Source organism: Nannospalax galili, unplaced genomic scaffold (genome assembly GCF_000622305.1).
Source record: "Nannospalax galili isolate Female #2095 unplaced genomic scaffold, S.galili_v1.0 scaffold127, whole genome shotgun sequence".
Classification (NCBI taxonomy): Eukaryota; Metazoa; Chordata; class Mammalia; order Rodentia; family Spalacidae; genus Nannospalax; species Nannospalax galili.
Genome location: NW_008360326.1, coordinates 8899155 through 8910667, shown reverse-complemented (window position 1 = coordinate 8910667; position 11513 = coordinate 8899155). Strand labels below are relative to the sequence as shown.

At 44.2% G+C, this 11513-nt stretch overlaps 1 protein-coding gene across 1 annotated transcript in view; it reads right to left on the bottom strand.

The window, feature by feature from the left end:
• Positions 1-3116: 3116 nt before the first annotated feature.
• Positions 3117-11513, bottom strand: part of Sgpp2 (sphingosine-1-phosphate phosphatase 2) — a 122459-nt gene continuing 114062 nt past the window's right edge. The window contains exon 5 of the mRNA XM_008825812.2: positions 3117-4103. Within this exon, the coding sequence (XP_008824034.1) occupies positions 3552-4103 (552 nt within the window). The 3' untranslated portion in view covers positions 3117-3551. The remainder of the gene's footprint in view (positions 4104-11513) is intronic.

Genomic DNA, 11513 nt, shown 5'->3' with positions numbered 1-11513 from the left:
AGCATTGTCTAAAGTGAAGCAAGTGTCCATGACTTGATTCTGTGTAGCCTTGTGCAGTGGAAATGACTTTGTTCATAATCACTAGAGAAACAGGGAGCAGTAAGAGGCCCCCTGCAGTAAAACACTGCAAACAAAGCTTCTCAGGACTAGATCAGGGAACTGTGTGCAGAGAAGACCAGTGAATGCAGTGGGCACAAGGGACCCAGCTGCCAGTGTTCTTATCCAGGACAAGCAGGGAGGTCTAGCCCTTCAGGGATGCAGAGAGGAAGCTGTCCAATGCGGGCTGAAGTATTTATGAGGCTGATGGATAGAAGGAGCTTGTGAAATCACCCCCTCCTTACACACTTACCCTGCAGGTTTGGTCTGGTTTTTCCTTGTAAAAGCTGAAGGTGTTTGGGGGGGAAAATACCTAGCTGTTTTCTGGACATGGAATATCTTGTACTCTAGGCTTCATTTTAGACACACCTGTAGCCACCGAACTCATCAGTATTTGTAACCAAATTCTAGTAGCAGAAAATTCTGCAGCTTACCGTTTATTTTCGTGTACTCTGCAGCTCAGGTCCAGTGAGCCCAAAGACAAAGCTCAGGTTGGAAAAACTAGCTGGGAATAGTGGCTCACACCCATAATCTTAGCACCAGGGAAACTGAGGCAGGAGGATTACCATGGTTGAAGGCCAGGGTGGACTATATAGTGAGCTCTAGGATACCCTAAATTATAGAATGAGACCTTGTCTTGAAAAAAAAAAAAATCCACAGAAACAAAACATTAGATTTTAAAGCATTTATTTTATATGCAAAAATATTCCATTTTAAAAAGAATAAATTTACATACAGTACATAAGCGAGACAGCTGAAGGCTTCCAAAATAGAAACCTGGAGCATATGGTCTGAACCACCACATGCTGTGATTATGCTGGGAGATGAGCTGTCTTTGGGCAAGAAAACCCCATGTTACAGTGGGCCTACCAGACATGTGGTGGAGTGGTTTTAGTCCCTGCCATCAAAAGGTGTGTGAGGGTCTTGCCCATGTCCTTTTTTCCAGCATATTCAGTTACAGTACAGGTCTGAGCAAACTGACAGCTGTTCAGAATGAAGGTTTTCCATGGATGCCTTGGGGCGGTGGTAGTAGCAGGTTGGGGGCAGGGTGGGGACCTTTAGGAAAAGGGTGTATCATTCTGCCTGGCTCCCATAGAGGCCAGTAGTGTCCAGGGTGGCTGGCCACTGGTCACATTCTGGTGACCTTGACGTTTAGGTTCTTAATCTCCAAGAACGCACATGGGGAGGGGGGGTGGCTTTGGCCTAAGACTGAAGCTAAACCAGCAGGGGGCAGTCTTTCCCCAGAGAGGAAAAATCCACGTGTTTTGAAAGGAGAGCCAGGATGTACTCTGAAGGGGCCTGTGATGGTCTGTGGGCCTGTGAGCACATTTAATACAGTGAGGCACTCTGTGAGAAGTGGATGGAGGAGGGCCAGCAAACGTAAAGCAAGATCAAGTCAGGGCTTTTTAAAACCAGTACTACCTGAATCGGAGCAGAATCAGTATACCTGGATCAGAGCCGTAGGAGTCCAAAGCTGAACTTGGACTCACCACTGTTCCTATCCCCTTCACTTGCTGTTACCGCTTTAAAAAGTGACTTGTCAGGACAAATCCATAGGGTACTGTTTAATATTGTATGGCTAATATAGTCGTTCTCTACCTAAATTGTGTAAACAGCCTAAATACATCCATCCCGCCGATTGGCTTTCCTGTTACTGAGACTTAAAAGGGACATACAGCTGTAGAAACGTCATATGAGTCACCATACCCAGTGCTGTGATGAGGTATGATCCTTCTACAAAGATACAAGTGAGTGAAGCTGAGCCTTTGTCACTAGGCTTCAAATAAACGAACCACAATTACTGTGTGTAAATATTAGCCAGCATTGCAGGGTCTGGTTTGGCAGCTTGGGGGAACAGAAGTAAAGGAAAGTAATCAATAGCCACCGCATGGGAGAGGCAGACCTCGGCAGACAGCCTGCAAGCCAGGGCTCCCTGCACCCCAACCATGGTGCTGCAGATACTCAGAGCTGGATGCAACTAGTGGGTCATTTTCATCCTTGCTCTTAACTATGGTAAATGTGAGAATTATAAGTTAAAAAAGCAGTACTTAAAAAAAAATTATTCTTGAGAAATTGGAGCACTGTGGCCATGGGCACACTTAAAATCAGGGAAACTGTAGATTTGGTTTTCAGCTAATGCAGAAGGCTGAGCCTCAGTAGCTTTTAAGGGGGCTTAGTTTTCTTCACTATGTGTGTGTGGTGATGAGGCATTATGATCATGCAACATTAGCTTCAGTGTCACTGCCTGTCAGAGGAAGGCTAACTGCACTTACACTAACTTAAGAATACTGTTGAGACCTACCTATTCCTTATTCTGAAGATCTGAAGAGGAGGCCAGGGAGGGAGCTCTCTGGTGTTTGCATCACAACCTTCCTAGGTGTATGGAGGAACACACTAGGTTTAATGGGTGTCATTTAGTTAGTTGGTGTGTTTTCTGAGGATAGGCTAAAGTTATTCTTACATTAATAACACTTAAAATTGCCAAAAGAGGTGGGAAGACTTGAGAGGGAGCCCGTGATTCTGTCTAGTAGGTGGGTAAAAAGAAAGTAGCTGAGTGGTGACGAGGCAACATCAGGAGGCTTTTTTTGGGGTGAGTCCACGTCAGGGCTGCCTAGCTCCTTATGGTCAGTTTCCAGAGGATGAAGCTCACCCGTTCTACTGATCCATTGCCCTCTGAGTCTCATGGACGCTCTAGCAGCTGAGAGCAGGAGTCTGTGTCCTCGAGTTTCCACCCGTGAGGAGGTGGTAGCAGCCCATCATGTGTGGCTCAGCATGGTGTAGAAAGAAACAGGGGAGGCTGCAGACTCTATGTACAAGGAAGAGCAGCATCCTGCTTCAGTAGCAAGGCCTGAAGGAGACTGGGGCTGGTGAAGAAAGCAAGCTTTTCCCCATGGCCTCATAACTCCACTACTGCCTTCTGTCTCCTCACAGGAAGCTTTATTCCATAATGGTCTTACTTTAAGTGTTGCCAAGCACCGTCTAATCTGATCACAACAAAAGAAGTCACACTGTCCAAGGAATGCAGTTTTACATGGTGCCATCTTTTCTCCCAGACTAAGCTCCAGTTTGGGGAATGAGACTCAGCATTAGGCAAGGTGATAACTGGTCTTCCTCTGTATTACCTTAAGTCTGTTGGCTCTCTCCAGAGCCTGATGGGACTTGTAGCCATTCCCAAACCAGGACACAATTCCTGTCCAACCAAGACGAAGTCCATGTAACAGAAAAAGGAGGGGTGGCCTTATAGATCTCAAGTGTGGTTTTCAGCCTGAGGTCAACTGGAGTACAACCCTTACAGACCAATCACATGAGGCACTGGTCCCATAGTTGTAGTATCTACCTTATATCAGCAGAACAGAAATATGACAATATTTTTCTTAAACGAGTTGTCAAGATTGCCCCCAACAACTTTCCCATGCGTTGCCTCTCACATTGGTGGGCTATCTTCTGTATGAGGCTTACAGCAGTCCCAGAAACCTGTGCAACATTGGCACAAAGGTGGTGGCACAGATGCCGACAGACGTGTAGGTGACAAACTTGTAAGGGACTTCAATCTCCAGTCTCCGCCTGGCCTCCTTGTTCCTTGTGACCACCTTGAACCAAGAGAATAACACCTGCAGCGAGAGGTTCTGTACCAGTTGACGAACCAAGAGAATCAGCACAATTCCCACCATAAACTTAGTCAGACCTAAAACCAGCATGTCAGTAGTGAGTGGTGGGATGTTCTGAATCACAGAAAGAGATGGGGTGGGCTTGGATACCAGCTGGAAGAAGTGGTTGATCCAGAATCCCAGGGTCACTCCAGCCCCAGCAGCCACGATGGTGGTGGTATCTGCCCTGGTCGGGCTGTAGTAATCAGACACAGGATAGTTGTAGCACAGGAAGAATGGCACAACTATGACACACACAGGGAAAAGGGGGCTGGCTGAGTCCAGGCAGTCCAGGAGGGTCCAGGCAGGGTGGGTGAGGATAATGAGGACTGCAGTGATCAGGACTCCGCCCAGCACATCCTGCGAGAGAAGAGCAGTGGCAGCCAGTCAATACTTCTACACAGGCATTGCTTTGACTCAAGTATGGTCGATCTGATGCTGGAAACACAATCCGTTGTACTGTCCTATTTTACAGTATGCATAAAACTAAGAATTTGAAGTGAAAATAGGAAAAATATACACAGCCATCATGTAATTCATGCCACATATTTTCTTAAAGTGTCTATGTGTTTAATAAATTCTGGATTTCTTTCTAAGTGAATGGCAATCTCACTTTATTATAAATCTTAGGTCACAAGAACTGTCATTTTCACAGAGAGGGCATCATCCTTCCTTGGCAGGCATTTAAAAAAATTAAACACTATGCCCACGTGGTGGAACACTGTTGATACCCAGTCCTTGGGAGGCAGAGGCAGGCAGATCTCTGTGAGATTGAGGGCAGTCTAGTCTACATAGTGACTTCCAGGTGGGCTGGGACCAGGGAGACCGTGTCAAAAATAAAATTGAATAGGAATTATTACCAACTAGATGGCCCATCAGGTCCCTAGACCTACTTGTCTAAAATAAAAATCAAAAGAAATGCCCCCCATAAGTAAAAGCACTGAATAGTTTGTACAAAGGAAATATAAATATTGCTTAATGTTTCTTTCAAATATTTATTATAGCTTAATATTTACTCATAATAAGGTATACAAATAAAACTATGAGGAGAAATTAAAACTTGTGTTTCTACAACAGCTGGTATATGTTTATAGAAATTCTATTAATAATCACCTCAAACTGGAAACAACTCCAGATTCCTCCACTGGATGAATGGGTAAATAATCTGTGGTACATACATATACCGGAATACTTCTCAGCAGTTAAAAAGCAATAAACTACTGGTGTATGCAGCGGCTTGAATAAAATCTCCAGGAAATTCTGCAAAATGGAAAAATCCAAGCTGCCAGGGTTGCATACCACATGGATCTGTTTATATGGCAGTCTCTTAAGGGGCAAAACCATTAGTGACAGAATCAGTCAGCTATTGCTCAGAAGACTTAGGGAGTATCATGTGTGACCCTAAAGGATGCCACGGGGCAGTTTAGGGATAGTGGAACTGTGGTGATGCTCATCAAAACTTATATGTAAGAATTCATAAAACCTACAAAAAATTCATTTATTGGGGGGGCATGTGTGTCACAGCTGACCTGTGGAGGTTAAACCATGTAGAATTAAGTATGCAAAATGTCTGTACAACAAAGCATGCTTTACACATATGAAAGTAGATACATTGTTTAACCACTTCCTTACTAGGGTGTGGGGGCCAGGAGACCCTTATATTCAGGTGGAGCGCTCCTGAAAGCTAGTGTCACCACAGATCCCAGTTCTGTGTTACCTTCTGCTACTTGCTCTTCCGAGCTTTCCTTCAGGGTTTGGATGGTATACAGGCTCCAGATCTCCATCCACAGAGATTGTGCCACTGCTGTGGCTTTCTCAGACACAGTAAGCTCCCTAATTAATGAATCTGATTGAAACAAATATATTCGTCCCCCATTTCAGTCACAAACCAGATAGACAAATACCACCTGATGGGTGCTCCTGCGTCTCAGAAGTTACTCTGTAACTCCCTGTGGGAGGGGGTTCTTGGTAAACAAAAACGGACCACCGAGCCAGCTTTCGATCTCTGTGCACACACTAATCCTGGCCATGCCGCTGCACACCAAGCCTGTGTGATCCCACTTTGCATATACTTCACCAGATATACAGAATGCATTTCTGTTTCTTGGTTGCTAATACCACATGCATTTGCAGCTTTAATTGCCACCAAAGAGGCTCCTCCTACTACAGTAGTCAAAGCAAATTCTATCTGGACAGGTTACCAAATGTGGTCAACAGAAAGCTGTACCCGTGCTCTGCTATCTTTACCCTGAGAGCCAAGGCCTCTCTTGCCCTTGTAGCTTCCTCGGAGCTTCCTGGTTCTTTCCACAGCTGCACAGTACTTCATGGGTATGACCATCCCAGAGTTAAAAGCAACAACACTGTAGTGCATAACAGGAAAACACCTCACTCCAGCATCAGGGTCAGGTCTCTGAGTGAGACTGCTAGGTCAGAGGGTAAATGTATCACTTTGACAGTTACTGACAAGTCCCTCCCCCATGAAGTGTAGGACATTTTGCAAACAGATGATGAGTGGCAGACAGCTTCATGAACAGATTTCCTTTGGTTTCTTGAATCAGGGTATTTTGTGTCTATTATGTTTAAAGTAACACCAATGTTGAGGGCTGGAGGAATGCCAAGTGTAATGAGCTCATCGCTACAAACAAGCCTGTCCCATCTCACAGGGAAGAAGATTCTACTACCCAGGTAGTCTCCAGGCACCTCCGCCAGATTCATGTCTGGACCCTAAGGATGTCAGGAAGACATTTGCCTAAATCTGTACAGCACAGAGCTAACCCAGGTTGCTCAAGATCCCTCTGGCAGGGGCCTCCAAGGACCAGGATCCACTCTTCTTTGGACTTGCAGGGCACAGGCTCCCAGTGGGCACTGTGACGGTTGCAGCTCTCATGGAACCACCTAACAGAGGTGGACCATCTGCGTCACTCACAGTAACCCTGAAGCACAGGCAGTCATGGGTCCCAAACTGCCTTGCTTGGGGAACAGTGGGAACGGTGCTGCTGGCGTGCAGGTCATCTCAGAGGGTTGCTGATGCCTTGCAGGGATCTCAGTGTACGCAGCAGCAGCAGCAGCATCTCTTATAACAGCTGTCTTATTAGTTGTTCATATCAGGTTCCCACTGAGCCTGGAGGACAGTGGGGAGGACCAAGATGCCTAAGTTCATAGCCTCACAGCTTGGGCACAGAGTGAGGAGCCCAAGAGGCCTGCCTTAATACCAAGTAGCAGAGGAATGCTGTGCAAAGCGGTTCATGAGCATATGTGGTTTAGAAAACTCCAGAAATACGTTGTGTGTCGTGCTTATTTTGATGATGGCACTCAGTCTTGGTGAAGACTCTCAATGCTCATGGTGACGATATCTGATGGCTCCGGTTACACCTTCTGGAGCACCTGTCACTGTATCATACAGACTCCTCCTTCATTCTGCCATCACGTCTGAATACCCACTTCATTCCCCAAAGTCCAGAAACTCACTTCTTCCCATGCCTGCCATTCTCCTGTCCCACAATACTCACACACTACATTCTCGTGGTTGTTTCAAAGGTAGGTGCTCTCAAACAGCATGCACTGGAATCACCTTGGAAACTCTGAAGTGTGGATTGTGTGTGGCACTGTTCTAGTTTTGTTTCTGTTGCTGTGACAAACATCTGGACAAGAAGCAACACGGGGGAGCAAAGGGTTTATTTGGCTCACAGCTTCAGATTACAGTCTTATTGCAGGGACGTCAAGGCATCATGTTCACAGTCAAGAGTAGAGAGTAAATGCATGGATCCACGCTTGCTTGTTCACTTCTTGTATTCAGCTCACCCTCTCTACTGTTACACAGTCCAGATCCCCAAACCAGGAAATGGTGTTACCCACAATGGGCTGGCTCTTCCTAAATCAATTAGCAATCATGACAGTTCCTCCACAGACCAACCTGATCTACACAATTCCTCAACTGAAACTCTTTCCCTAGGCGATTCTAAGTTGTGTCAAATTATCAGTTAAAATTAACCAGCACAGGTTACCACCCCCTCAAAGTGGCCCAGGAATCTGCATCTTAACAACCCAATTATAATTTAGATTCAATGACTATAAGAAAAGAAAAAAAAAGGAACACCAGCCTAGAGATTAATAGTCAAAGTTCTCAACCTATGAAGTTCTCACTACTTTCCCATCTGAAATTTCCACTTCACATAGGTCTGCCTACTTTTTAAATTTTATTTTTTATTCCTTGGCAGTTTCATACATGTATATAATGTATTTTGGCATCTTCTCCCATACACTCTTCCCCTTCCCACTGAACCCCTTCTTCCTCCCAACAAATCTCCCCTCCTAATTTCATGTTGTTTATTTTTGCTTTGTTAGCTCTTTTTGGACCCACTGAGTTTAATTAGAGTTGCTTGCATGAGCATTGGTGGGGTGTTATTTACCAGGCACAGGCAACTAAGTGGCTATACCACTGAACAAATTCAGCCCCCTGCAACCATTAACAGCTAGTAGCTCCTTAAGAAGGGGTGGGGCCTCACAAGCTCCTCCCCTTTCCATGAAGGACTGTTGATGGGCCTTTCCTGTACAGGTTGTCACTGTTAGGACTGCAACCACCATGTCCAGGAGACAAGTTTCACAGCATGCCTCTCTATCTCTGGCTTTTAGTTTTGCCGCCCCCCTCTTCCAAGATGTTTCCTAAGCCTTAGGCTGGAGAGGTGATGTAGATGTCCCATTTAGGGTCGAGCACAAATAGTCATTTTCAGCATTCTGATCAGTTAGTTTTGAGTCTCTGCACTAACCATTGCCCACTGCAAACAGAAGCTTTTCTGACGAAGACTGAGTCTATTTGCTTTTTGTAAACAAGTCTAGTTCAATTTTATCATCATACTTTCAAATTCATTTTAGGTACTTAAACCATTTCTACCTTTCAGGTTCTTAGTAGTTCCTCTCTAGGGCTCAGCTCAAGAGCTACTCCTTTCTAAAGCCCTGCAGGTTATCTCCACAGTTGGGAACAATCTCCTTTCCTCTCTGAACTGAAGGAGAAGAGCTGTGCTTCATAGACTTTCCTTAGTTTGCCTTTGCTGTAATTAGATGCTTTCCTCTGAGCTGATTCACAATGTCTGAGCAGCAAGCCAAGGTCAAGCCAAGGTTGCTTATGTGTTTGCCTTCTTTCTTCTGGGCTAGTGGAGCAGACATTCAATTACAGAGTCAGGAGCATGCACTAGCTTTCTCTTCTCCAGAATGTCTATGATATTTGCTACCCATTGTTTCAAAATATAAATAAGAATCTTTTTCCTTCTGCCTTCCTTAGTAATTACAGTTACCAAAGTCCCTGACATCTGGTTGGAATATTCTTTATAAACTAATTCTGTTCATCTCCAACCCATCAGGAGACTAGATTATTTCAGTTCACAGCCCAAGCATCTGAGGCAAAACTAATTTTAGTCAACATGACTGCCAGTGGAGTCGCCCCCCTTTTTCCAATCACACACTTGGATTTTTCATCCATGAAAGGTGATATTATGGGGCTGGAAAGATGGCTTAGCGGTTAAGAACACTGGCTCTTCTTGCAGAAAACCTGGGTTTGAATCCCAGCACCCACATGGCAGCTAACAACTGTCCATAACTCCAGTCCCGGGGCATCTGACAGCCTCTTCTGACCTCCGCAGGCATTGCATGACATGGGTGCATTTACCTGCATGCAGGCAATCCATGAATATATTACATAAATAAAAATAATTTAAAAAATTTTAAAAGGTGATATTATAGTTATTTAGGTATTTTTGTAAGGGAAATACTTGAAGCATAGCTAGTGAGATTTCCAATTTGGGGGTTCTAAATTTCTTGTAACAAAATTACTTTCAAGTACTTTTAAATATAAGGGGTATAAAATGCTCTAAATTTGATTTAAAAACAACTTGTTTTTGAGACAAGGGTTTATTCTATAGCCCAGGCTAACCTAGCACTGACTTCATTGTAAAAGGTTGGCCTTGAACTTACAATGATTTTCCTGCCTCGGCTTCCAGAGTGTTATGTTAGGGTTACAAGGATGAGTCACCAACCTGGCTTAAAATTTTTTTATATTAGGTTTTTTAGGATTCTAAATGCAGAAACTATGAAAACTCACACAATAACCATCTTTAAGTTGGATCTGCTTTTAATTCAAAATCAGGAGGAACTGTACATTGGCACAATATGCAGGACCAGAGGGAAAGCAGTCAGTTCTGGAGAGCAGAGGAGGCGAGCTGCAGTGGGGGACAACGCAGAGGAGGGACAAAGCTAGCTCCCACTGGACGTTCTGTCCCAAGAAGGTGGGATTGGAGGGTGGAGAGCAGAGAGGAAGGACAGCATGAAACACAGGGAGTTAAAGAGAAGTGTGCAAAGCAATGATGGGGAAAGACATGGGGCAAGCATGCTTTGGTCTTTTAATACGTTTTATTCTGCACAAATTTTATTTTAAAACTGTATGAGGCCCTGGGGTCAACCCCAAGGACTGAAAAAAATTTTTTTCATAGAAAAAGATAATAACTATAAAACATACCAAAATATATAAACACTTCGAATATTTATATATTCCACTTCTAGGAATTTGTTTGAAGAAACTAAAGAAGAGAATAAGATTACTCACAGAGACTGACGTAACGAATTCTGGGGACACAGCTCAGTTGGCAGAGTACCTGCCTAACATGCAGTAATTTTCAGCACCAGCACCCCATAAACCTGGGGCATGGTGTTCCACATCTGCCATCCCAGCACTTAGGGAAGCGGAGGCAGAAGGATCACAAGTTTAAGTTCAGGTTTGGGAATCAGGCTCAGGGGTAGAGAGCATGCCTAGCAATTGCAAGTCCTCAGCTCCTGGGGCTGGGGGGTGGGGATGGGACAAGGTTAAAGTTCCAGGTCATTCTCAGCTATAGAGTGAGTTCAAGGCCAGCTGGACTGCATGAGACTATGTCAGAGAGAGGGAGAGGGAGAGGGAGAGGGAGCTAAGAAAAGAAAGAAAGGGGGGAGAGAGGGAGGGAGGGAGGGAGGGAGAGAGAGAGAAAGAGAGAGAGAGAGAGAGAGAGAGAGAGAGAGAGAGAGAGAGAGAGAGAGATTACACGGAGGGATGATTCTTGTTGGGTTATTTCAACTTATACAACTAAGTCAAAAACGTAAGACAAGTTCTACCAGAGAAAAATTAGAAAACACAAGTGAGTGAAACTAGCATAAAGAAAGGTTTGAACATCACAATAAGAATAGGAAAGGGAGGTTGGAGGGATGGCGCAGCGGTTAAGAGCACTGACTGCTCTTGCAGAGGACTCAGGTTGGGTTCCCAGCACCCACATGGTACAATTCCAGAGGATTTGATGCCCTCTTCTGGCTTACAAACATGCAGACAAAATACACATGCATATAACGTTAAGATAAATAAACCAAAAATTATTTTTAAAACAATCTGAAAGGATATAAATTGAGCATGTTTTATTGCTTACACCAAAAACTGAGATGAAAATACCTACTGCTTTCTTATTTAATAATGGAGCAGGAACACTTTCCATTTGAAAAGACACATTTCTACAGTTGCTTCAAAGTAACAATAAGTGAGATGTATTGACCAGAATACAAAGACTGGTCTTCACACACACACACACACACACGCACACACACACATGCACACCCACCCCACACTTGTATGAATAAAGTATCAGAAAGAAATTAAAATATAGTTTTTCCTGTGTGAGACTGTTACAGAGGACTTCTATCTTTACAGATTCATTGCAGTATTTCCCCAAATTTTCTACAGTCAATACGTTTTCCTTTTTT